General features: G+C 37.5%; 3 protein-coding genes across 3 annotated transcripts; all 3 read right to left on the bottom strand.

Moving 5' to 3' along the window:
- Nucleotides 1–6,481: 6,481 nt before the first annotated feature.
- LOC115714200 (uncharacterized) lies at nucleotides 6,482–13,091 on the bottom strand. Its single transcript, XM_030642783.2, has 10 exons — nucleotides 12,430–13,091; nucleotides 12,206–12,326; nucleotides 11,910–11,995; nucleotides 11,033–11,450; nucleotides 10,840–10,940; nucleotides 8,820–8,886; nucleotides 8,289–8,516; nucleotides 7,473–7,934; nucleotides 7,156–7,228; nucleotides 6,482–6,895 (listed from the first exon to the last, which is right to left on the bottom strand). Exons 1-10 carry the CDS (start codon nucleotides 12,855–12,857, stop codon nucleotides 6,651–6,653), a joined length of 2,229 nt encoding a protein of 742 aa, XP_030498643.2. The 5' UTR covers nucleotides 12,858–13,091; the 3' UTR covers nucleotides 6,482–6,650.
- Nucleotides 13,092–15,264: 2,173 nt separating this feature from the next.
- LOC133036525 (uncharacterized) lies at nucleotides 15,265–16,893 on the bottom strand. Its single transcript, XM_061113061.1, has 2 exons — nucleotides 16,344–16,893; nucleotides 15,265–16,014 (listed from the first exon to the last, which is right to left on the bottom strand). Exons 1-2 carry the CDS (start codon nucleotides 16,875–16,877, stop codon nucleotides 15,820–15,822), a joined length of 729 nt encoding a protein of 242 aa, XP_060969044.1. The 5' UTR covers nucleotides 16,878–16,893; the 3' UTR covers nucleotides 15,265–15,819.
- A 1-nt stretch (nucleotide 16,894) lies between these two features.
- LOC133037012 (uncharacterized) lies at nucleotides 16,895–19,365 on the bottom strand. The gene is made up of 3 exons (XM_061113806.1): nucleotides 18,897–19,365; nucleotides 17,504–18,370; nucleotides 16,895–17,260 (listed from the first exon to the last, which is right to left on the bottom strand). Exons 2-3 carry the CDS (start codon nucleotides 18,368–18,370, stop codon nucleotides 16,895–16,897), a joined length of 1,233 nt encoding a protein of 410 aa, XP_060969789.1. The 5' UTR covers nucleotides 18,897–19,365.
- Between the last annotated feature and the right edge of the window lie 8,436 nt (nucleotides 19,366–27,801).

Genomic DNA, 27,801 nt, shown 5'->3' with positions numbered 1-27,801 from the left:
ACCGTGATCTGACTGAGCCACTATAATCCTCTGTTTCCTTGTTGTTTCTAGTTTTCTATTAAGCATTCATATTCCCAACTCGAGTACTCGCCGTTCTAGGTTGAATACTCGCATCCGTTCTTCAAGCAATTTTCTTCTTGTCATTAATATTATTACATATATTTGGTGTTGTCAAATTTTACTCGACAACAAAAATAATAAAAAAAAAAGGTAATAGTATTTTTTATTAAAATACTATTAAAAAATATTTAGCAAAAATGTAAGGAGCTCACTACGTTTAGAGAGCTCTCTATCTATTGTCTATTATAGAGAGCTATTTTTATATGGTTGAAATGGTTTTTTTTAAGTTTCATTCTATATTTTAATTAAAGAGTATGTTTAGAGACTATAATTAAAGATACTAAATAAAAATAATAATTGTATATAAGGAGAGAGAACCCACCTATATTCCTTTGGCTGAAAAAACAAAATCAAAATACTAAAATAGCCCTAGAAAGTAAAAGTTGTACAATTTTTAATGAAATCATAATAAGTAAATTTTAAAGAATATAGAGATAATTAAATAAAAAAAATGGTTGAAGAGGAGTTTATAACAAATTCATTGTAAACAAATTTCTTATATTAAAATTACTATGTATAGACATTACATTAAGAATTCTTTGATGAATCATTAACCACATTACTATGGTAGTTGCAACTAAATCCCAACGCCAATTGTAAACTTGTAATTTTGTGTTTGATTTTTCCCTGACTTGTACACGTCACACTACCCAGTTTTTGGGTTATGACACCCAATATTATTAATACATTAAATACTTTTTAGCCATAAATAATTCTTCAACAAATAAAAAACTTGACTGGTTATTACAACGGGGTCTGCTTGGGTTGCGTATTGAGAAGATTATTGTGTGTTGTGATTATTGTTCTCGGTTCTGTTGTTTTTTGGTATAGATGGCTTCGTCAAGTAGAGTCATGGATGATATGGAATTTCAGTATGGGCATATAGAATTAGATGAGGAGGAAGAATGTGGTTTTGAGATTGAGGACGATGTTGAGGAAGCGGTTCTGGTTGACGATCGTTGGTGTTTGGTGGGAAGGTTCTTGAATGCGAGATCGATAGATTTTGACGCTATGAAACATACGTTGGTTGGGTTATGGAAGCCGGGCAAAGGCTTGTTTGTCAAGGAATTGGGGCCAAATCTTTTTTTATTTCAGTTTTACCATGAGATCGACATTAAGCGTGTTATTAATGGTAGTCCTTGGACTTTTAATAGGCTACCATTGATATTTGGTAGAGTTCCACGAGGTGGAGATCCAAAAGCTGTCAAACTCAATCAACTGGATATGTGGGTACAGATTCATGGCCTTTCTACGGGATTTATGACGGAGAAAATTGTCTCTACAGCTGCAAACTACATTGGCTCCTATGTTGAATCGGATCCTAAGAATTACAATGGTCTTTGGCGGGATTATCTCCGAGTCAGAGTGACAGTAAACATTGATGTCCCATTGAAACGACGAATGAAGCTTAAGAAAACGGGTGGTGAGTGGTTTTATGCCAATTTTAAATATGAATTTGCTCCGACGTTTTGTTTTATCTGTGGTTTGATAGGTCATTCAGAAAACTTTTGTCCTAAGTTATTTGATACACCTGAGGATGAGCTTGTCAAACCTTATGGGAGCTTTATGCGAGCGCAACCACGAAGGAAAAATTATCTATTGAGCTCTCAGTATTTGCGTACGGGTACGGAGGCCGATGAGCAGTTTGACCAAGCATCCCCGGTGCGACATGAGGAGGAGGATGAGCGACCAGCCATGCAAACTGGGAAGTTACCTTGCTTGGAGTTTGAGAATAATTCCCAGTCAAAGGTGGTTGATGATATTCCAGATTTGGTGGAGGATGGGAATATTCCTCTTAATGAAAATTTGACCCATAATGGCAACAAGATTAATATTTCCAAGTCTAGTGTCAATGAAAGAGGAAAATCAGTTGTGTTTGGAAATCGTGTGCCAAGCGGGAAAGGTCAATCTTCACTTTTCCTTGGTGGAATTATCGGTCCACATGGAGGACAAGGAGGCCGTGGGCCTTCTATTGAGTCCAAAAGAAGGCGTCAACATGAAGGGGTTGGTGGGCCTGACTATGTTGATATGGAAGCGGAGGATAGTGCTGATATGGATGTTAATGGACTCTCAAAAAACGAGTTCGAGGTGGGTTCTGGTCTCCAGGCCCACTGGGCATTATGAGTACATTAAGTTGGAATTGTCGTGGGATGGGCAACCCACGGGCGATACAATTCCTATATGATACTGTAGCCCATAGAAAACCAGATTATATCTTTTTATGTGAAACTTTGTGTCGTAAGGATGTGTTGGAGCGAGTTCGAGCTAAATTGAAGTTTGAAGGTATGTTTGCGGTTGATGCATGTGGTAGGAGTGGGGGGGTTGCTTTACTATGGAGAAATAAGGAAGACGTCAAAGTGTTGAACTATGCCACGAATTTTGTGGATGTGGAGGTGCGGCCTACTGATGTTGGGGAGTGGCGTCTTACGGGGTTCTATGGGGAATCTAAGAGAAGTTTGCGAGGGGCTTCTTGGGAGCAACTCAGGACGTTGGCTCGTGGAAACACTCTTCCTTGGTGTGTAATTGGTGACATGAACAATGTTTTATCTCAAGAGGACAAAAAAGGGGGACATCCCTATCCTAACTGGTTAGTTGACGGCTTCCGGGACACTATTCAGGAGTGTGGATTAATTGATTTAGACATTGTCGGACATCAGTTCACTTGGGAGAAAAGTCGGGGAACCGATAATTGGATCGAGGTCCGTTTAGATCGTGCTCTGGTGACTGACAAATGGCTCCAACTGTTCCCACGGGCTAAACTTATTAATCTCGAGGTATCTTCTTCTGATCATTGTCCCATCTTTCTTGATTTGGCTCGGCATAATATAGTTTCCGGGAGTCGCAAATTTCGCTTTGAAAATTGCTGGCTTCGGGAACCTCTGTGTTATCAGGTGGTAAAGGAGTGTTGGGAGGAGTATAATCTAGCGGGTATCCAAGAGAAAATACAACGGTGTGGGGAATCTCTTTCGGTTTGGGGCAAAGATTATTCGGGTAATTTTGCTTCTCGTATAAAATATTGGAAGAAGGAGGTGAGGTGGTGGAAGCAAGGTAGGGATCCCGATGCTATTTCTAAATATAAGGAAGCTGAGACAGAACTTTTTGAAGTTCTTACTCAGAAGGAGGTGTTTTGGCGCCAACGATCTAAACAATTGTGGCTTCAGGAGGGGGATAAAAATAGCAAATTTTTCCATGCAACGGCTTCTTCTAGGCGCCGTATGAATGCTATTGATAAACTCCAATGCGAAGATGGAAGTTGGGTTGACTGGGAATCGGGTCTATCAGATGTCATGTGTTCTTACTTCCAGAATCTGTTTACTAGCTCCAACTGTACTATGGATGATGTTCTTGATGGGATTTCTGCTACTGTGACTTCAACCCAGAATGACTCTCTCTTGCAACCTTTGACCGATGAGGAGGTGAAAGATGCTCTATTTCAGATGCACCCAGATAAATCCCCTGGACCCGATGGCATGACTCCAGGTTTTTATCAAAAGTGTTGGGCAATTGTGGGTAATGACGTCATCAAACAGGTCCGATCTTTTTTCTTATTTGGACAGTTGCCTGCTGGTCTTAATCATACTAATTTAGTGTTGATTCCTAAGAAGAAAAATGCCATTACTATGGGTGACATGCGACCGATTGCTCTCTGTAATGTCCTCTACAAGGTTTGCTCCAAGGTTCTAGCTAATCGGTTGAAGCATGTTCTTCCTGCAGTCATTTCAGAGAATCAGAGTGCTTTCATTCCCGGGCGTCTTATAACTGATAATATTATGATTTCGTTTGAGGTAATGCATTATCTCAAGCGGAAAAGAGTTGGAAAGGAAGGTTATATGGCTCTTAAGCTTGATATGAGCAAAGAGTATGACCGTGTTGAGTGGCTTTTTCTTAAGAATATCATGCTAAAAATGGGCTTTAATGCGCGGGTGGTTGATCTCATTTTGCATTGTGTCTCAACGGTTTCGTACACTATTACTCATGGGGGTCGTGAGATGGGGCCAATTGTTCCTGGAAGGGGTATTAGACAGGGAGATCCGCTCTCTCCTTATTTATTTCTTTTGTGTGCTGAAGGATTTTCTTCTCTCATAAAAAGATTTGAAGCTCGGGGAGCTCTTCATGGTTGCCGTGTGTGTAATGGTGCCCCCATAATTTCTCATATGTTGTTTGCGGATGATTGCTATATCTATTGTAAGGCTATTGAAAGGGAGGCTCGTAGTGTTCTTCTTCTGCTTCAACTATTTGAACAAGCCTCAGGTCAGTGTGTTAATTACTTTAAATCTACTATTTTCTTTAGCCTCAACACAACTTCGGCCTCTAGACAAGATATGTGTAATCTTCTTCGAATGAATGAAGCTCCTGAAAACAGTTTGTATCTTGGCTTGCCTTGTATCATGGGTCGTAATAAAAATGCAATTCTTGGCTTCTTGAAGGATAAGATGCAGAAGAGAATTCAGAGTTGGGAAGGTCGCTTGCTCTCAAAAGCCGGAAAAGAGGTATTGATTAAAACAGTGGCTCAATCTCTTCCTACATATGCTATGTCTGTTTTCTTGTTGCCGGTGGAAACCTGTAATAAGCTAGAGGGTATGATGAGCAAATATTGGTGGAGCTCGGGATCCAATCAGAACCGTGGGGTAAGTTGGGTGAGTTGGAGGAAGCTGTGCCGCCATAAGCATCATGGGGGGCTTGGTTTTCGAGACTTGAGGGATTTCAACTTAGCCATGTTGGGAAAACAAGCTTGGAGGTTAGTTACAAATGTTCATTCTCTTGTTAGTCGGGTATATAAGGCCCGATATTATCCTCAGGGTTCTTTTTTGAGTGCTTCTCTTGGGCCGAATCCTAGTTTCATATGGAAGAGTATTTTTGAAACGCAAGCTTTGATTAAGGAGGGAGCTCGTCGGGGGGTTGGTCCAGGTACGAATGTTAGTGTTCAATTTGACCCGTGGCTTGCGGATGAGTCTCAACCGTGGGTTACTTCTAGAGCTACTGGTATGGAGACGTGGACGGTTAATAATCTCATGGTGGTAGGAGAACGGGCTTGGGATTTAGAGGTGGTTTCAGATATATTCAATGACCGAGATAAAGAGATCATCATTCGTACTAACATTGATCAGGAGACTCCTATGGATACTTGGTATTGGCATAAGGATCTTTATGGATTCTATACTGTGAGGGAGGCATATCGGTTGCTGCACCATTCAGAGATCACTAATACTAGTGAGGCTGAGATTAAGATATGGAAAATTGCATGGAAGCTTCATGTCCCTCCCAAAGTGCACCAACTTATGTGGCGTGCTTTATCTGGTTGCTTGGCTACTAAGGTTCAACTTACCACCAAACATATTCCTCTAGACCAAGCTTGTCCTATGTGTAACCAGGTGCCTGAGACCATTTACCATTTGTTGGTGCAATGTTCTTTTGCACGGTCTTGTTGGCATCTTTCGGTTCTAAATTGGAGTCATACGCCTATGGAGTCTTTTTGGGATTGGTTTAGCCACATTCTGCTACAACACTCATCCACGGCCCAGGAAGAATTGCTCGTGGTTCTTTGGGCGATTTGGTATGCCCGAAATGAGGTGGTTTGGCGGGACAAATCAATGTCAGCGGCGGAGGTTATTCTATTGGCAAGAGTAGTCCTTAATCAATGGAGAAATGCTCAACAAAGGAGAATGGGGTCTCTACTTGTTCCTACGGGTTCAAGAGAGGACTTAGAGCATTGGGTGAAACCAGTTATGGGAAAGATTAAGGTTAATGTCGATGGTGCAATCTTTGCAAGTGATGGTCGATTTGGAGCGGCAGGGGTGGCCCGGGATTCTCAGGGTCGATTCATTGAAGGCTTCACAGTTTTACGAGTGGGGTGTGTGGATTCGGCTATGGCTGAATTGGTAGGGGTTAAGGAGGCCTTGAGTTGGATCAAGAGGAAACATTGGGGACCGGTTGACCTTGAAACCGATTCTTTGGTTGTCGTCCAGGCAGTCCAAAGCACGGTGGAGATACCTTCTCCTTTTGGCCTTCAGGTGGCGGTTTGTCGTTCTCTTTTAGCCGATTTGCCGTTAGTCTCAATTAATTTTGTTAAACGTTCTGTAAACAAAGCTGCACATTGTCTTGCTCGTAGCTCTTGTTTGTATCCAGATCGTATTTTTAGTGAGGATGATGTTCCTCCTGATTTTCTTTCTATTGTAGTGGTTGAATCTTCTTATTAATAAAGTTACCATTTTCCTTCTAAAAAATAAAAAAACAAATAAAAAACTTAAAATCCGTATCACAAGTTATACAACCTTTCTTCTTCTTCTTCTTTAATTTTTATCTTCTTTGCCCATTTTATGAGAAGGAAAACAAAAATACTAGCAGCGAAAATTGATTCATAGACCTAGGGTAGAATAGTGAAATTATATTTCATTTTCTAGGACATCAAAAAGTCCAATATATATTGTTACTATTTTCACTTATTTTTTTTAGTTTATTTGACCAAATAAATATAGGAACACTGATTACATGGTTAAGTATACACAGATAAGTAGTAAATTAGAGGGTTTTTATTCCACCCAATTAATATCCAAATGCTTTAATTTTGAGATCCACTTTTGTGTGTCTTGAGAGATGTAAGGATTAGATGATGCCTTGTTTTTCTCGTCCACAGGAGATGTTGCTCCATTATCACTCTTCTTCTCTCTTGCAAGGTTTGTCTGCCTGTTTGGATGCCTCACTTTCAGTGACAGTAGACGCGAAACTTCATGGAGACCCCCCCATTTTTCTAGCGCACGAGCAATGTCGTAGCGACCTGTATTGTATTCATGTTCAATATAAATTTTCATTAATTAGTATACAACAAACATTCAACCAAGTTCCTAGAGATACTCTTAGTAACAAAGTGGAAGTACAAGAATAAAAACTACCATTACGAGTTCAGCCAAAGAAAAATACCAATAAGAGTATCCAGTCAAAATTTTGAAAAGGAGAAGAAGGCTTCAGATGAGTGTAAAATCAACAAAATGACTGTTTGAGGAGAACATTAATATAAATAAAAATTTCTGTCCCTACCTGCACGCTCAAATGTCTTTCTACTGGGCATGAACGACGGGTCCATTCCCCAACTCCTTTGAAATCGATCTATCTGTATAATGTAAAGCAACACCATCAGAAATTATATTTATGAAGAAGAAAAAAGAAAAAACAGGAATACCAAAGATTAACCTTGCATAATATACTTCTAAATACTGATTTATAATTTTATAGGAAGAAAAACGACGGACATTACACTTCATTAAGTGCTTAAACTAAAGGAAGTGTCGAAATGGTACTGAAAAACCGTAGGATTGGACGTAGAAAAACATAAATATGAAGTTTAATATCTTTACCTCTTCCTGCAAATTTTCAAGATTCTCCCAGTAACCCTTTGGCTTACGATTTTTATAGGCAAGAGAAAGGTCCATCAGTGATGCTATCCTTCTAAAGCCACCCATGCGTGTGATTGCCTTTTCAATGTCAACCCTTCCATGTAAACGTAGTTGCTTTCGCATGGGCATGAATCCTTCCTGCCCATGTTCAGATATGAACTTTAAAAGCTCAGCTTTAAGAATTTCAATATCCCTCTGCAAACCGGGGACCCTAGGCCTTTGTCTTGATGAACTCTGACAACTGCAATCTGAAATTTTATCAGCTATAGGACCCATGTTATCATCACTGTCAATATTTGATGAACTAATTTGTTCCTCCAAGCATGTTCCCTGATCATGTGTCACTGAAGAACGAGCCGCCTCCCTCTTTTCTACATAGTCCCGTATTGCACACAAATTTGAAGGAAGATCTTCATATATAACCTGGCATATAACAAGGTCATAAATAAATGAGTAATTTCCAAACAAACCACTAGTTAAAGCAGAAACTTTACAAACTAAAGAGAAAGCATGAAACAATCCCACACTAACTACGACCCCATAATCATGGCAAAGCACTCCACAGTAATTAAACATCAGAAAAATAATATAAACATTTAACATTTTTAATAAATCCAATACTTTGATAATTTCCCATAATGACAATAAGTGTTCCTTGCAGTCCTCAAAGATCCTATTATTTCTCTCCAAACATACAGCTTGCCATGCAACTTAATTTGACAAAGAACAGTTATCAAGTGTGAAATATAGAAAGAAAAGAAAAATTGTGTAAGGAACCTCTTCCATAATAGCTTCTGAAAGAAACGTATCCTTGTGCATTTTTGACTCCACTGTATACTTTAACAGGGTGTGATGGCTGCCTAGCTGCTCAAGAAGCCATTTCCCTTGAAAGGAGTCAAAGTCGCCTTCAACCTGTTCAAAACTAATCTCTTGTTCATGGCTTTCACACAAGTCCAGGACAACACGAGCATGAAGTACCATGTAAAGAAGGCCCTTGCATCCTTCCTGTGTACAATTTCGATAAAGTAAAATCAGCAACTTCAAATTGTAGATGATTTCCATACAATGAAGATTTTATATTAACTGGATGAATACAAAGTGCTTTGAAGCATCTACAGTAAAAGCTAAACCATTTTTCTCAATCTAACCATTAGTGAAGAAATGCATCCCAAAAGAAATTTGTCGGACAAAAATTCTTATTATGTCAACTTAAAACAGCATAATCATGTAGAGCCTGTGTATAGAAATCCTACAAATGAAAATAATTATGCAGACAATAAAATTATTTGTACAGCATTTTATGAGTACCTGAAGAATGCGAACTTTGTTGTTATCTCTTGACACTATCCTGCTAATTGCTAAATTTGGAACTATCCTGCATGATCAATTTCATGAATAAAATATGCAGAATTAAAGAAAAATATTACAAACATTAATAGAATTTCCTTCTATTCTCTTAGTTCAGTAAATCGTTTTATGGAATATAATATGTGAAAATGTACAAAGAGGTACTTCTGAAAGCACAGGAAATTAAACTCCCCTAAAATTAAAATTACCAGTGTTGTTGATAGAACTACAAACCTATGATGCTATCATTGAAGGATAAAAAATGAGTTAAGAAACATATTTGTATTTGTAATAAATGTCAATATTTATGAAACTATAAGGAACACTCACCATATAAATTTAAGATTTGAGAACTGTTATCTACACATTTGAAATATCAAGCAAGTAGACTGAGGCTTAAAACTGATGGCACTCAAATTGACAAACATTTGCCAATTGCAAATTGTAGAAGTTATTAATAAGGGCATAGGTTTCTAAATGAAAACACTCAAGACACATTTTCCTAATAAGCGTGAAATTCTCTGCTTCCTTATATAAACTAAATCAGCATTTATTCATACTCCAGGGACACTTAATGTTGGGACCAAAACTACCACTGACATACCGTTTTGTTTTTCCATTTATATTGAAGGAAAGGAACATTATATGAAGATTAATCAGGAGTACAAATTGAAGCAGAGAAACAAATGTGTGCAAGACTAGTAAAAAAATATGGCCAATGAACAATCCAGAATTGCATCTTTTAGACTAAAATGTTACATTTCAGCGTGTGTGCAAATTCCAACATTATTTATTCAAGCAGAAACCAGTAACACATCCAAATAAAAGTGCAGGAAGCTTTCAAGTAGAATCCCGCGATTGAATAGCATAAAGAGAGCAATGAAATCAGCTAATTGAACCAAAAACTGAGTTGGTGCTAGGCATTCACAAGGGAAACCATTCTTAGTGCCATTATTTTTTTTTTTAACAAGGAAAAGCTGCATATGTGGAGAAATTAGATTGTCTTAAGGTAAAAATATATTGACCTCACAGTGTAACCAACCATCAATCAACGAATATATCGAATGCTGCACTATAATCTCTCTTTTAGCAACATTTCATGTGAAACACTATTTCTGAAGCATTTTGTCTATGTTCCTAGCAGAGTATGTAACTAATCACTAATCACCGAGTTCATTTGTAAGCCTGTTAACCTTTCATTTTCAAAACCAGAATTCTCATTTCTTTTCCTGTTTTAAAATAAAATAAATAATACAAAAATTACAAATTGAAATCACAGTTTGGTCTTCGTTGTGTTTCTTTCTTCGTTCACCTTTATTACACAAATATGATCAACCTTATCAACTGTAAAAGTTTTTTCACTTTCTAGACCTATAGTGATATGATCCAAACTGTTGCTGTCAGGTTACTAACAAATACAACAGTATATTATAATAGTAATAGGAATAATATGTGTTCCAGTAGTGAAAAAAGATGAGAAAAGAAAAACTTGTATTGACGAAATATGATTCACACAATCACAACTCCACAGGTTTCGAGAGCCTGGGCCTCTCCTATTGATGCTGAAACAAACAACTAGTTCAAGCATACCCACTACAACACTCAACACATATATATAGCACTCACACACTCACCAAGCCAAACCAAAAGCTAACAATAAACACACAATAAATATACTAAACACCTTTTACTTCTCCTAGCATAAATGAAGCGAACCAAGTGTCTAACATATAGGTAATCATGTTATTTGACGTTCAAAGCTTCTGACTCTACATTTCTCCATCACATGAATAATCAAGTGTTGTCTGCTTAACAAACCATGGAAGTTTAACTTAATTTCTATTTCACATTCTACATAAGCAGGTGAAAACAGAAGTCTTTTAAAAATATACATGAAATAGAAGGAAGCAGTCATGATCACTTCCAAAGAAATGGTCCAGGAAAAATTTGATATACTTAAGGACAGATAGATATTACTTACTCGGGAAGACTTTCATACGCAGTCAAAACATTCCATACTTCACGAACAGGAGCTTTAACTGTTATACTAGCCACCACACATCGATGGACACCTCCATTTTCCTTCATTCAAGATTGTTTTGTCAACAACATGAAGAAAGAATCTCAACAGGAATAAATAAACAGTAAGAAGAGTAGTTTGGGGCCAAAGGTACCAATAAACCATCAAATCTACGAAGATGAACCTCATCCACCAAGCCATGCCTATCAAGGCTGCAAGCTTTTCCTAATATGCCCAATTTACTGTTTGAGTCACTAAAAGAAGGGGTCAAAGGACCAACATTAGAGGTTAAGAATCCCTCTTTGAGCTCTGCAGATGATATATTATCCTTTCCATTCAAGAGATTATCGACATTCAGTTTCAGTGAACTACTAACACTTGTAGAACTTTGAGTGAAGGAGTTCTCAGTAAGTGCCATGTTCTGATTCCCTCCAAAACTTTTTTCGGCTTTACAAGCCAAGGCTCGAAGATTAACAGGAAGATCTGATCTAATGATTCGTTCCAAGAAAATAGCAGGAAAGTTGAATCTTGGTATCACATTAACTTCATATGATAAAATAGCCGTAGATGATCTGCAGTAATCAATAGACAAGAAAATTAGAACACAATACATTACACAAATATTTAAATGAACATGACATATTAGTAACAAACTGTTAGAACACTTAAAGGGCCTGCAAAGAACCAAGTAGGCAAAGCTAGATTGCCCATAATATCAATAGTTGTGACGTTTATTGAAAAGAAAGGTAATTTATGCTAAGGTCCGTATTAAATGATTGCACCCCAAAATATTAATCACTAATCAGCATTTTAGCTTGTTTTTTGTCTTCGGTATTTTGGTATCGCTATTCATTAATGTCAATCATTATTCCCAATTCAGAGGGTCAACAAAATCTAACATACTCCAGCATATAGTGACAACCTTACTATGTATTCAATCAACTTGTTCAATTCCAAATAAAGGCATTGCCAACATGCTTAAAGTTCTCATTATCATTAATATTTTTGAGAGCATTACATCCAAATAGTACCTGGTACCACATCTTACAGACCATTGGCCTTCAAACTTTTTGAAGTCCCCATCGACCATAGAAAAAAGAAGAACACGATCAAAATCCTGAAAAAGAAATTTAAAAGAGAAATTACATAGGCAAACAAACTAAAAATGATGAAAACTAAAAGATAGCAATCTATGTATTTAAATATATATTATAGATATAGATGTGATACGCATACAATAAATGTGATATAACCCACATGGGTGTAAGTTGAATCGTGAAGCTGACCAAATTGTAAGGTTATAACTTGTGAGGATTTAGATGATTACTGAATTGATAATCTCTTGAAGGTCCAAAACAACCCGAGCTTCAATATGCCAATAGAGTGCCCTTTGAAAACCTCTTTGTTCCAACCATATTCGCCCTGGATATGGGCACGGAATTCTCCCACTGTCAATTTTAACACCACAATCAATCAACCACACACCACTTGCTCAAAAACTGTTCTATTCAATGCAAATGAGCAGTAAATGAATATATATAAATATAAAACCTGGAGACTAAATTAGGAACGAAATCGGCTAAGCGTTCGTAATCGGTGAGAGCATTCCAGACCGATTCGACATCGGCATGGACAAGAGTTTCGGCCTTGATTCTGCGTTCTCTCCATGAAACCACTTCTACTTCGCAATGCACATTTGTCTTTTTCCCATCATCCTCTTCGTCATTTTCCCCTTCTACTTCTTCTTCTTTTTCTTCCTTCTCTTCTCGCTTCCTCTGGCTCTTCATGTTTTGGTTTCCTTTGTTGTTGGAAGAATATTGAGTGACAGAGCCGTTCCATTTGGAGGAAAACACCATGAAATTGATGGTGCGAGCGGTGTGTCCTCCTGGGGAGAGTTGTACATTTCTAGGAATTGGTATGGCGGCGAATTGGAGAGGAAGAGTTCCAAAGTTGAAGTTTGAAGGCTTGCAAGTAACCATGGAGTAAGGCGAGAGAGAGTGTGGTAGTAGACTACAGTAACAGCACTGTACAAACAGATATTTCTTTCTTTTGACTCGGATAGTGAGTCGGGTGGTTTTAGAAGCTAAAAGAAGGTGAGTTCACTCGACCGTTAACTGGTAACCACATGTTTCGGATCCTTTGTTGTGGCTTGTGTGGTTGACTGGCTCCAATCTCTCCCGCCTTTAGAAGAGAGGGTATTTTCGTCTTTCGATACCTTATTTCAACAGATTTTTTAAGTCTGGGAGTTTTATTTGCACCTTACATTTTTTTTGGGGAGAATTATGTTGTAGGGTAATTTTATAAGGGAAATTTGACAATATATGCTTAAAAATAAAGAGTACACTAAAACTATGCTAGCATTCTTTATATTATGAAAACTATACTTAAAACATTTATACCTTACAATTTTACCCCTAAAACAAATAAAATCATAACACTTTCTCTCTCTCCATCTCTCGGATTTCTCTCTCTCTCTCTCTCTCTCTCTCTCTCTCTCTCTCTCTCTCTCTCTCTCTCTACAATACACACATTGCCACCACCGGAGCTAGTGTTCGGCCGACTTACTCAAAGGGAACTTGAAACCCAACCAAAGCTCTAAGAAAGTCATTCCTTTAAACAATAATGGGTATGTAATTTCTTTAGTAATTATTGTTTGATTTAGATGTATTTATGTTGAAAGTAATAGATCTACACATATCCGTGGTTTTTATGCACCCTTTTGACACCCTTTGTCAATGAAACACGAAATGCAGCAAGTCTGCGACTTTACTGGTTTTTTTGCATTTTTAGCGATATGTGTCGACATGTTAGCGACATTTAGCGATCACTGGCAGGCTAGAGGTTAGGGATGACTTTTAGCGACATATGTCGACATGTCGCGACACACTTCGCGACACATAGAATTATTGTGTTATATTGTGGATATATTTAGTTTTCACGACAAGTTCGCGACGTTTATCGACATACTTTTTTTGTGATTGGTTCGCGATAAGTAGCGATAGGTTAGCGATATCTTGCGACATATTGGTTTGTTATAATTTGTGGTCATTTTGGTTTGCAGATTCGAATGTGTTTGTAGTTGTACTATATGATGGGGCTTGGGCAGTTGAAGGTTTCAACTGGATTTTCAATAATCCCAAAAGTAAGATGTTAATGTTTGAGGTTGACACTACTTTAGAAAAGATGAATGATATTTTGTATGAAGAATTGGATATAGACCCTATTGTGTATGAACTGAAAATAGAGGTGTGTTATATGTACATGAAAGGCAATATGATACCGCCAGAAGTTTTAGTGAAAGATAGTCAAGTAAGATTGTTCTTAAGAATGAAGGCAAAAATGAGTGTGGAGAACTTCGCCACCTTGTTTGTGACTAAGGTTAAAAGGCATGCGCTGTTGGGGCCTACTCCGCCAACTACCCTCCCACGAAGTGTTGTTGGGAGTTTTGTCCCGAAACGAGATCCAAAACTCGGTAGGGATGAATGAGCGAGGCCCCTACTAATATAGAGGAGGATAATAGGGTTGACTATGGATTTGACCGGATTCAATGAGTTTGATGGTGCATTTTACAACAATGATCCTATAGTAGATTTGAACGAGGATGGTGATGCGGAGTTGGAAGTTCATGAACCTATAGAAGTACCTTCTTTAAGGTTAGAACTACCTCCACCATCTCCACCACGTCCAAGGGAGCAAAGGAAAGACCAAGAAAGAAGAACCCCTCGGAGTGAAAATCACGAAACACTGTGCACCAGTAGCAACCGCCTGTGTCCTCCTCGTAGTACTGTACCATCTGATTTTGAAGTTTGTACAAAATTCAAACCTATTGTGTGGACAAGGGAAGACATAGAGGAAAATAATGTTTATACAACTTCTTTTACTGGTACACATTCAGGGGAAATATATGTTGGCAAGCTGTATACAAATAAGACTGAATTGAAAAATGTGGTTGGAAGGTTTGCATTGAAAATGAATTTTGAGTTCATGGTGAAGAAGTCTGGGACCGATGTTTTTTATGCAACTTGCAGGGGTTCAGATTGCAAATGGAGAGTGAGGGGGAGGAAGAGGGCACGTTGTGACATGTTTCGAGGTTATCTTGTATTCCACAACGAACACACATGTAGCTTTGGATTCTAGACATGCCGATAACCGTCGAAGCGGCACCGTGGGTTGTTGGCCACCTCATTAAGAACAAGTTCAAATCAGATGGAACTAAGTACAAAGCTAAAGACATACAAAGGGATATGTTTCAGGAGTATGGGATCAAGATGAGCTATGAGAAGGCTTGGAGGTGCCGAGAGAAGGGACTTTTGTATTCTAGGGGTACGCCAGCAGCAGCTTATAGTCGATTACGGTTACTTTTACGTGCTTTGGAACGAGAAGAATCCAGGTACTATTACAGACATTATCACAGAGGATAACAGGTTCAAGTACTGTTTCTGGTCACTGGCTGCTTGTAGGAGGGGATTTAAGTTTTGTCGTCCTGTGATTAGTATCGACGGCACGTTCTTGAAGACAAGGTTTGGGGGCACAATGCTAGTTGCTGTAGCGTACGATGCAAATAACCAACTGTTTCCGATTGCCTTTGCAATTGTTGACAGCGAGAATCATGACTCTTGGAAGTATTTCTTGCAAAAGTTAAAGGAAGCGATTGGGGAGGTTGAAAACTTAGTGTTTGTATCGGATAGGCATCAAAGCATTGAACATGCTGTCGAGGTTATTTTCCCCGAAGCATGCCATTGTGCATGCTACAAACATATTTCTATGAATGTCACCCACAAGTTCAAGACTGATGTGTGTAACACGCAAATATGGTTGGCCGCTTACGCATGGTCGAAGAGGGAATGTGATAGACATTTGCAGGTGCTCCGACAGATGGATCCTCCCATCGCTGCTTATGTTGACAATATAGGATTAGAAAAATGGGCTCGTCCTTATTGTCTAGGAGACAGGTACAACATCATGACAAACAACGCTGCAGAAAGCCTTAACAACGTGACTGAAGAATTCCGGGCAGCTCCAAATGCCTATGAGGAATTGTGGAAGTGTTGTGTCCAGAATCACACCTGGCTGAGGGTACAACTCTGGAAAATGATGGCGTCTCCTCCTCATCAAGTGTGATATGGCATCTATGTGCTGCATAAAAAAAAGAGAAGATTATGTAATGTCGTAAATAAAGTCGCGAAATGTCGCGAAGATTGTCGTTAAATAAATTTGCCTTATGTCGCGACAATGTCGTGACAATGTCGCGACATGTCGTTAAACAGAACGTGGAAAAAACGCGACCATGTCGCGAGAATGTCGTGACAATGTCGCGAAATGTCGACAAATTCAACAGAAAGAAAAACACTTCTGTGTCAGCAACAATGTCGCGAAAATGTCGCTACATTGTCGCTAACACATCGACAATACAATAAAATGTTGCAAAAAAAATGAAAAATACTAATTAATGATTAAATACTTACCCCATCGTGAAGCCACTCTGACCTAAGAAACAGAACTGTGAAGAACTTCACATCGCCAACACCGGTGTGCACATTCCTAGGTCGAGCATTGGGAATGTCTCCAATCAACCACCTCTTGAACGTACGAAGCAATCTACGGTCTGCTGGTCTCTCCGGGTCTACGTTCTCTGGAAGAACTCGCCTCTTTTTCTTTTCCGCAGTGTAGTCGTTCAAGTACGTTGGCGGCTTCCTCTTCCTCACAAATGGCACATTTTCTGGGGGTGCAGGTAGAAGTAGGACTTCGTCCTGTGATTGTGTATCCCCAATGGCCGTGATGATTGCGTCCAATGGAGTTGACGGTGCCTCGTTATCATCTGCTTCCCAATCTTCTGGGAAGACATCTTCGTTATCACTCGCCTGTTGTTCCTCATTTTGCGGTGCAGGTGTGGGCTCTGCAGGTGTGGGCGCTCCTTTTACCATAGCCATCAACTCGTCCATCTTAGCCAGTAGAGTCTCCTTCAGATCTTTCTGACTCTCTGTGAAGGACCGCCTCATACTGAGATGGCTATTTACTAACCCCCGTACGTGCCAACATGACGCGCTTCTTCTTGGGACTCAAGCTTCTCTAGCCGGGCCTCAATGCTATCCAACCTCTTTACAAGGTCAGTATCCACAGTTGTACTGGTTGGAGCAGAAGGACCTGCTGAAGTAGATGGCTCGTGTACTTCAGGTGCCGGTGGTGGTGGAACTAAATTTGCCTTTGTCACGGCCTCGTTGATGGTCTTCGCTTGAGTTTCAAACACAGACTCTTGTGTACCATCAACGTCCACCGTCTGTTCTACGTCCATCTCAAAGCAAAGAGGGGCTCTACCCTCATTAATACTCTTGAAGTATGCCTCTTCACTGGGCCGGGGAAACAAGCACTTCTTCACCACCAACTGAAACAAAAAAGAAAACACAGAATAATTAAAAACTGTTAAAAGAAGTCAAAAATTATGATAATTGAAAAAAGAAGCACAATGTCGCTACATGTCGATAACACGTCGCGACATATGTCGCGATAAGCGATACAGCCACTTCTTTTGCGACATCGCATAATGTCGCTAACATATCGCTAACAATGTCGCGAATGTTCATTTTCAATAAATTTAAATAAAATACAGAACAGTAAAGAAACATACCCGACTGTTGAATAACAGTGCAATGTCGGTTGCCTTGACATCTTGTTTCCGCTGGCCCTCCGGTGTTTTCCAGCTCAACATTCTGGGGAACTTGGTCCCGTTGCAGTGGGCATACTTCTTCCCCAACTTCTCAATTGCTTCGTATGCCCAGTACTGAAAGGCAGGTACATAGCCACTAACTGTGTACTTTGCCTCCTGAGCAATCTTCTTCCCCTTCTTCTTGTCAACATTATCCTTGTAATGTTGCATATTCTTTCCTAATGTCTCCATCAGCTTACGAAAAGCGCGCTCGCCCCACGGATACTTAAAGAAGAAGTCGAGATCGTTAACAAACTTCAACATCTCAGGCCAAACTTGGACATTGCCCTCCTTTGATACTAATACACCTTCAATGAAAGCGATCAGTCCAAGCTTGTAGGCATCATCTTTATCTTCGCACCTCTCAAGTTGGATCATAAGGGAGTCCAACTGAACAGAACTCTTCCCTTCAAAATAAGTCCGAACTAGATGGTCGTTGGACTTGGCGTGTATTTCCTCCTCCGTAGGGGCACTACCCATAGGTAAGCCAGTAATGAGTCCAAACTCTATCCGTCCGAATCTCATGTCATTTCTCCCTACATGAAACCAAACCTCATCCTCCTTTTCTGTGTCCACTTTCATTTTTCGTAAGAGGAGGCTGTGGACCAACGCGCCAGAGAAAGTTAACTCTCCAGCTTCCCAAAAGTGTCCGAAAGGACTAGCCTTCACTGTCTCAACCAAATCCATCTCAGTAAACTTGGCCTTGATATATCTGAACCTATCTGTACCCCGATAGGTAAGACGTCCCGTGAAATGAGAGGTAATTGGAAGTTTAAGTTCAGGAGCCATCTGCAAAATTGTCAAAAAATTTGTTAGAATTATGTCGCGAAACATGTCGCTGTATGTCGCTATACATCGCTAAATATAATCCTGATCAAATCGCCAAATACGTCGCTAATATATCGCTAATGAATCGCTAAACACAAAAAAGAGGCTGCAAAACTAGTCCTATGTATAACTGTTATATATCGCTAATATATCGCAAAACATGTCGCCAAACACACATACAAGTCGATAAAAATCATGAAACCTAAGTACTAAATTCAATATCGCTAATTATGTCGCTAGTATGTCGACAACACGTCGTGAAAAGACGTTTAACAGAAAATCCCTAACTTTTTCTAGACGATGTCGCGTTATGTCGTGAACATAGTCGCCCTACGTCGCAAATTTTGCACAAAAACCAGAAAATATACCAAAACAATGAAATTCAAACGAAATCAAACAAATTGAACCTAAACTAACTACATTACTTTAAAATGAAGCACAAACAGAAGAAAAAGTAATGAAACAACAAAAAAGTTTAGAAAAATACCTTTTTTTAAGGTTTTGGATCTGGGTTTCGTTTGGGGGTGTCGCGAATGGGGGTTTCTCGATCTCGTCTGGGGTTTCACGATTTCTTCTTCGAAGAGTTCGCGATGTCGTCTGAGATGGGTTTCGCGATTTCCTCTGGATGCTGGGGTCGGGTGGTGAGGGGGTGGTCCGTGAGTGGGGTGAGGGCTGTCTGGTTTGCGTGAGGGGTGGGTGTCGTGGGTGGTCCGGTGAGTGAGGGGTGGTCCGGTGACTGGGGTATGGGTTGTCTGGTTTGCGTGAGAACGAGAGAGAGAGAGAGAGAGAGAGAGAGAGTGAGAAAACTGAGAGTTAGAGGGAGAGTGAAAGTTTGAAATGGGGAGGGTAAAGTTGGGATTATAATTAATTGGAGAGTATTTTTTTAATTTTTTTTTACATAGTATATTAAAACAATATATGCTATATTTAAGCATATATTGTCAAATTTCCCTTTTATAATGCACCTTTTAAAAGTTATGTACTCATACAACTTTTAATTGTTTTGGCTTTCAGAAGAATTTTTTTAGCCAAATTTTTTTCATATAACAATGTTCAAACAGTTTATTTTACAATAAAATAGTCACGCATACAACATACTGCTTTAACGTAATTTTCAACGTGTTAAATATTTTCGAATTTCTTAAAATTTTGCAAGATGTCTTAAATAAATATAATTTACATGACCATGAGAAAAAATTTGACTAGAAAATTATTTCGAGTACTAAAACGGATAGAGATATATCGGTATATTTCTTTTAAGGGGTGCATTATAGAATTTTCCTATGTTATATACTATTTTTATATATTTTTTTAATTTATAGTTTAGGTTGCTCCGATAGTTTATATGTGAATTTTAGATGCGATTTAAGTTACCCCGTTAGTTGCTATGTGAGTTTTTATATGGATTTCCGTAAAAATACAAGAAAAAAATATTTTAAAGTGTAAAAGTAAAAAAATTATTTTTTCTGACATTGAGAAAGGAGGATTCAAACTTGGAACCTCTCCGAGAAAAAAATTTATAATCACTAAACTATGTCTATAACCACAAGATAAGTACACCTTAATCCTTACAAAAATTAAGTTTAATATAATTTTTAAAAATTACTCTTAATTTTTTTTAATTTTCTTCTCAAATTATTTTACTTTAATTTCAATACTTATTTTGATTATATTTTCATATTTATTTTTAAAGAAAATCATATATAATTTTTTTTTTGATAAAATTTCACATAATTTTTTTTTGTTATAATATTTAAAATATATTTTACTTTTGTTTTATATCCTATTTAAGAATATAAATTGGGGATCAAAACTAATATATTAAAGATATATATTTTATGTAAAACAAAAATATTAAAATAGAGTATTTGTATTTATTAGTTTTCAGGGTACAAATATTTACATTTAAAAAATTTATAAAAATACAGCATTTTAACAATTTTGTTTTTCATAAAATATATATCTTTAATTTACATTATTTTTTAAAAAAAAAAATTCTTCTAATTTATATTCTTAAAAAATATACATATTAAAAAAAAATTATATTATAAATATTATGATAAAAAATTAAAAAAAAATAATTATATGAAATTTTATTAGAAAAAAAATAAAAATATATACATAATTTTAAACAAAAATATAAATATAAAATAAGTATTAAAACTAACACAACATAATGTGAACTTTTTTTTAAAACAAAAATATTTAGAGGAATTTTTAAAAATTATTTTCAACTTATTCTTTTTTAATATCAGGGCGTACTTAATGGGGTTCAAATAAAGTTACTCTATTTTAATAATTTTATTTTATATAAAATATAGAAAATTCTACAATGCACCTCCTAAAGGGAGTACCAATGCACTCCTATCTATTTGGACATTCGAGAGACTTTTCTGGTTTAATATTTTTATGATCGTGTACATCATAGTTATTTACGACATCCTAGAAGATGTTAAGTAATTCAGAAAAATCTAACACGCTAAAAATAGGGTTAAACTGTCTGTTTCACGCGTGACTTTTTTATTTTATACACGTGTGAAATAAACTATTTGAACATTGCTTTCTATTGTAAATTATTTTAAATTTCTCAAAAGTTTGCAAAATATCTTATATAACTATAACATACACGACTATAAAAAAATAGACTAAATAATTCTTCTGAATGTTGAAACAAATAGAGGTGCATCAATACACCTATTTTAGGGGTGCATTGTAAAAGCCCCCTAATATATATTTTTTTACATGTAAAATATATATCTTAAATTGAAAAAAATAATCTTTCTTTGCATATTCTTAAAAAATACACTTATCAAATAAATATATTTTAGATATTATGATAAAAAAAATTATATAAATTTTATTAGAAAAAATTATACATGATATAAAAAAATATATGAAAAAAAAAGTTGTTATCTTAATTTTTGCCCACTTGATGTGCCATTGCTTACATGGACAAAATTAGTGCCATATGACAACACAGCTCACCAACAAGAAGGCCAAGTCACTCAGCCAACAGGGATCCCGACACTCAAACAGGACATCAAGGGATAGACCAACTTCCTCATAGAAGTTGGCCGGCCAGCCTTTCGACAACATATGGCTAGCCAGCCTACTTCCTGCAGGTGTCTGGTCAGTCAAAAAAGGGCTTGGCAAGATATTCTGTACGAATTTTCTACGTGGATTGCGAGTTGGGCTACGAATTGGGCCCTAACAGCCCAATAAAACAGCTGGAAAATATCTACATTTAAGGGCATTTTAGTCTTTTGTAATTAACTAATTTAATATACAAAAATCTAAGGGTTTCAGTTGTAAATTACGGTTTAGGCTTTCCTATATAAAGGTCTTAACTCTAACCTAGGAAACAGAAGTCTAATTCTAGCCTCCAAGCTCTAAGCTTAAATCTCTAAGTTTGATCTCTCTCTCTCTCTCTCTCTCTCTCTCTCTCTCTCTCTCTCTCTCTCTCTCTCTCTCTCTCTCTCTCTCTCTCTCTCTCTCTCTCTCTCTCTCTCTCTCTCTCTCTCTCTCTCTCTCTCACGCCCCATATAGCGTTCTCAATGCTTGAGATTTGCCATCTTGATTCCTATTTTGTATCCTTAAGGGAGCTATATCAAATCCCACCTATAGTAATCTGAATAATATTTTCCTTCAGTATCAATACAACTAAAAGGGGAGTAGGTCATTACCTCCTATCTAAGGGGGTTGAACCTCTATAAAAATTTTGTGTGTCCTTTACTTTCTAATTCTAATTGTGTAACACGTGGCAAACATCAGATTCATACGATCCCACTGTCGGTTGACCACTTTTCGAGGTTAACACTTTGCTGCTTTCATTGACAGCGAGTGGATATCATATCTAATCAAACACCATGGTTAACATGAGAAGAATTGCGATTGCACTGTCTACATCTTCGAGTCTCCCTCAAGATCAACAGACTATAGATCATGATGTTCATATTCCTGCCACAGTTGGAATTCCTATGAACACTGCAGATGTGGTCAATCTTGTTACCACAACAGGCGTCACAAATCTGGCCACTACAGCTGGCCAAACTGACACAAACATCCTAGTGGATTTGAATAGGAGGTCCTTGCCTCCAAGGGAGGACCCTTCACTGGCGCCTCCCATTGAAGGAAGGACTCGTGGGCAACAATCCTAAGGAACGACAATCGGATCTCATCTCAGTACTACACTGGAGAGACAGGACCAGGAGGTGGCGAGCCTGCGATTGGCGAGCCCCATGTGAAATTAGGAGAAGATATCAAGTTAGCCAGACTTATAAAAGCCGTTGGCCAAGCTGGCCTAACTAAAGAACCACGCGCTACTGATTGCGATGTATTCACTCAGTAGAGACGTAAATTCTTGAGGTGGATGGATGACCAAGAGTTTATCCTTCGATCTCACCAAGTAGACTTGGATCGCCGAAACAAAGAGGCCAGCGACTAGATAAGGCGGTTCAACCAGAGAACCGATGGATAAGGCCAGGATCTCATCAGAGATCCACTCCAATGAAGACTAGTTGATAGATTTGGGAGGGTCAATCGACAAGCTGGACAACCTGGTTCCTCAAGGACTAGGATAGATCTTCCCTTACCAGAGGGAAGACAGACCTTTCCATAAGGGTCTAACAGTGAAAACAACCAGATCCCAACAACTAGCGTCATGGGGGGCGACTAGGGATCTCAAGCTCAGGAACAACCCCCGTCATTCAACCTTTGGCCGGCCAGCCATCTGTAGGAGTTCCCTTAGCCGGCCAGAGAGGAGCACTTCCTCCCTGAGGGGAGTGAGACACCCAAAGGCTAATTTTCAACCAACAAGGACCGAGAGCGAGTGGAAACACCCAAAACGACGATTTAAGAAGTGAAACTAATCACTTCAGACATCTAGATTCACCAAAATCTAGCAACTAGTGCGATCTACCTTCTATTAACACACTTCCAACATCAATCAACTAAGGAGTCTCGGGCGGCCAAAACGTACCTTATAAAGGCCTAGCCAGCCATGGAGGAGTCACGGGTGGCCAGAACCTACCCAATGCAGGTCTTGCCGGCCATGGACAACTGCCTAGTGCAAGCCTAGTCGGCCAAAGCCAGCACCCTTACCTGGGAGTGGTTGGCCAGAGTCTACAATACAGCACTTGTAATATCCCAATAAGCCTAATGGTAAATAATTAGGATTTATATTTTTATCATGGGCTAATCATGTAATAAGTGGGATTATGATCTTACTAATCTATTTCAGCATAAATTTTAAATTTGTTATAAGTGGATAAATAAGCATAATTTATGAATTACGGAGAATTATATAGCATGTGTGAATGTAATATGAGCTATTTGTGGAATAAAAATATTTTCAAGTTGGCGACTTTAGAGACTTGATCAAGGGGAAAAAATATCATAACAGGATTAATTAATAGATTTGATGAGAATATTATGATAAGTTGATAGTTTAAGTATTGGATGATTAGGTGTATGTAGAATTTGACCTAGTGCCCTAGAAGTAGAGATTTCTTAGTGGCTAAAAAATGAAAAGATATCTATTAATAATAAAGAACTTATTAATATTAATATTATATTATTATATTATTATTACTATTAATAAAGTTTATTTTAAAAAAATGTATCTGATATATATGTTATGTTTTAAAACATAAACAGGTACGAACAAAACCCTCATTCTTTGGTGCGACGAAACCCTCCTCCTCTACATTTATTTTCTTTGATTTTCAATCTAAAACTTACTAATTCAAGCTCCGGTAGTAGCGGGACGGTAAATCATTGATGAGGAAAAGCTTGATGTAAGGATTAGTTTCATTTTAAGTTAAAAACATTTGGTTTTACATAGTGACTTTGTGATTTAGAGTAGTTATGGAGCTCCGACTTCATAGAATTATTCTTTGGTAGCTATGGACTAGTTTCGATGTTTACTTGTTGAATTTAAGGTGATTGTGAGATAGAAATCGAGTTTAGAATTTTTTAAAGCTTAAATCCGAGCTTTAATGGCGTTTTCAATTTAAGGGCTCAATTTGAATATCTATTACGTAAGGAATGTTGTATATATAGTATATATGAATCCTCTGAAGTTTGAAATAATTTGGAAAGGTTTTGGTAGTATTTCAGAGAGTGCAAAATTTGGGATTTTTGTGTCAGAAAATGGTTTGCCGTTTTTGGAAATTCCTCAGAGATCAGAAATCATATTTTTGTCATAACTTTTCACTCGAGTGTCCGTTTTGGACGTTCTATGTACTATTTTGGAGCTTACGAGAGCTCTACAATATGGTATATGTTTTAAGGAGATAATATAAGTTTTATTTTAGTGTATTTATACCGCGGGATTTGGTAAAAAACCTTAGTTTGTCTTATGTGAATATTAAGTAGTGTTTTGGGATAGACACATAGGGCCCGGGATCGTCGATCGTTCTCCAAGCACGCCAGCCAACATACCTAAACCAAAATTGAGGTAAGAAAAGTAGAATGTACCACATGGTATGATAGGTTTTAAAACTATCAATTGTCTGATTAGGCAATGACAATGTGAATGTGATATACAAGCTCACCTAATTAGGTGATGTGATATGTAGGTGCCAGGTTATGGCACAGACTTGCCTAATTAGGCAATGTGATATACAAGCTCACTTGATTAGGTGATGTGATATATGGATGCTAAGCTATGGCATGGGCTTGCCTGTTTAGGCAATGTGATTTATGGATACCATTATTCAGGTTGTTCTTGTGAGGTAACTACGATCAAGTCATGACTCTAAATTAAAACCGTTGTTAGGTTTCTTCTTGTCGACGATGTATGATTAGGCACGGGCGGCAGTGACATGTGAGTGTCAGGCTATGGCACGGGCTCGTCTGATTAGGCAATGCGATACATTGGTGCCAGGTTGTGGCACAAGCTCACCTGATTAGGTGACACAGTGACATTATGTATGATGCCAAATTATGACACGGGCTTGCCTGATTAGGCAATGCAATATATGATCATTTTTATTTCCATGCATATGGTTGGTTATATTGCCCACTCTTGAATGTTATTGTTTAATCATTTTATATTGAAATGGATAATTCGTTATTTCATGTATTCTTATTTGTTACTTTTCTTGCCGAGTCTTTGTGACTCACAGGTGCTCTGTGGTGCAGGTAAGGGCAAGGAAATGTTAGAGCAGCATGAGGTGACAGTCTTCTCCAGCAATGTACATATTAACTCCACCAGCCTGTGTGCCGAGTTGCCAAGAGTTGTTTTAGGCTCTATTGTTGGGCTTTGTGCCCTAAATAAAACTCTATTTCAATGTAATCTTTTCTATTCAATTATCAATAAAGAAACAAATTTACTTTTATTACTTTAATGTGTTATTTGGTTCATGTGATCATTTATTTATTTAGTTGATTAATAAATTCATCCAAATCCTTATCACACTGATATTCTTATTTATTGTGTTGTCAACACAGTGGAAAGTAAACAAGATTGTATGATTAATTGTACTCCTAGATTTATCATTACATAGGGTTTAAGTGATATGATAATCTACAACGTAGTTTACTTGTACCTTGGATAAGTGCTATGTCCTTTCCAGGGCATTAGTTAAAGTAAGTTTGGGTTGGACGCATGGAGTATGCATCGGAAGGGATCGATATTGAATTTGGATTAGATATGATAAATTTACCGTAATATCTATTCAATTCAATATCACCTAGTTGATCCTAGATCAAATGATCTTAATCCTGACATGGTTAGGTTCGATCTCAAGAGTGTTATTTGTGTTCTTTGATTTGTTAGTTAAGCCTACCTTTTGGTTTGGGTAATACGTACATTTTGGGAACATGATAGTACAATTGAGTGGGAGCGCTAATCATAGATACGAAATCTATAGATTCTATCCGGACATATAAGTGAAACGATGATTTCCTTTGAGCTTGGCTAAATAGAGATAAATGATAAAACACTCATTTTAGTGATTATATTAGTTCACTGAAATATCATTTATAGGTGGCTAAGTGTTTTAAGGATAAAATACATTAAAAGGGTGTAACAGTAAATTTGTCCCTATGCAATGTAAATCATCTATAGAGGATCATTGATTATTGGGATTATAATAATGGATAATTAATGGCGTATCTATATCGTGGAACATATAGAGCGTTCTATGTAACTGAGAGTGCAATTCCAAGCTCTATAGTGGTTCAACGAGGAATTAATAAGTTAGAGAATTTACTTGGTAAATTCTAGATCTGCTTATTGGGAGATCGGTTATATAGACCCATGGTCCCCATACTAGTTGAGACTGTTGGGTTTTGTGCCCTAAATAAAATCCATTGCAATCTGATTAGTTATCAATCTAAAAAATTTGAAGTGATTTATGTTTGCATGAATTTTGTATGCTTATGGTTTAATATTTTTAATATATGCACAAAATCAGTTAAGTCCAGAACATATACTTATTCACAATTACAGTATTGTCAACACAGTGGAATGTAATTGTGATTATATGATTCAAAAGACTAAGTCCCTGTTTCATTAGTGTTTTGGATTTAGACAGATGTGATAATAAGCGATGATGTGTACTTACACTTGGAGTAAGTGTTATGTTCTTTCTAGGATATTGGTAAAGTATACTAGTTTCGAATGTATGGAATATACATTGGACTGGACCGATATTGAACTTAGTCAAGATATTATAAACTTACCGTTGTATCTTTCCAAGTCAATATCACTAGTTGATCTTAGATTAAAAGAATCTAAATCCTGATATGCTTAGGCTCAACTCGAGAGTGCTATTCATGTTCTTTGATTTATTAGTTAAGACTACTTTTGGGTCAGGGTGATACGTATATTTTGGGAACATGATAGTATGATTGAGTGGGAGCGCTGAACATAAAATATGGAATCTATAGCTTCTACTGGTGTATAGAAGTCAAGTGATGATTCCCTTCGAGCTTAGCTAAATAGAAGTAAATTGATGAGCTCTTGTTTCAGTGACTATTTCTTAGATCATTAAAACATCATTTACAGGTAGCTAAGTGTTTTAAGGGGCCAAATACATTGAGGGGTGAAAACGGTAAATTTATCTCATCTCGATGTAAATCATTTATATAGAGGATCTTTGATCACATTAAGATTATAACAATGGTTAAATGAGATAGCATATCTATATCGTGGAAAATATAGAATGCTCTATATAAGTGTGAGAGTGCAATTCCAAGTTCTAAGAGTGGATTCAACAAGGAATTAATAAGTTAGGAATTTACTTAGTAAATTCGGTTCGCTTATTGGAAACTCAGCATTATAGATCCACGGTCCCCATTCTAGTTGAGACCATACTGCTTGTAAGACTCAATAATTGATTTATGATTAATCAATTATAATTCTAAAGTTAAACTATGTCTAATTT

This window comes from Cannabis sativa, chromosome 4 (assembly GCF_029168945.1).
Source record: "Cannabis sativa cultivar Pink pepper isolate KNU-18-1 chromosome 4, ASM2916894v1, whole genome shotgun sequence".
NCBI lineage: Eukaryota > Viridiplantae > Streptophyta > Magnoliopsida > Rosales > Cannabaceae > Cannabis > Cannabis sativa.
The sequence above is the reverse complement of the archived record's forward strand: the minus strand, read 5'-3'. Positions and strand labels throughout refer to the sequence as shown.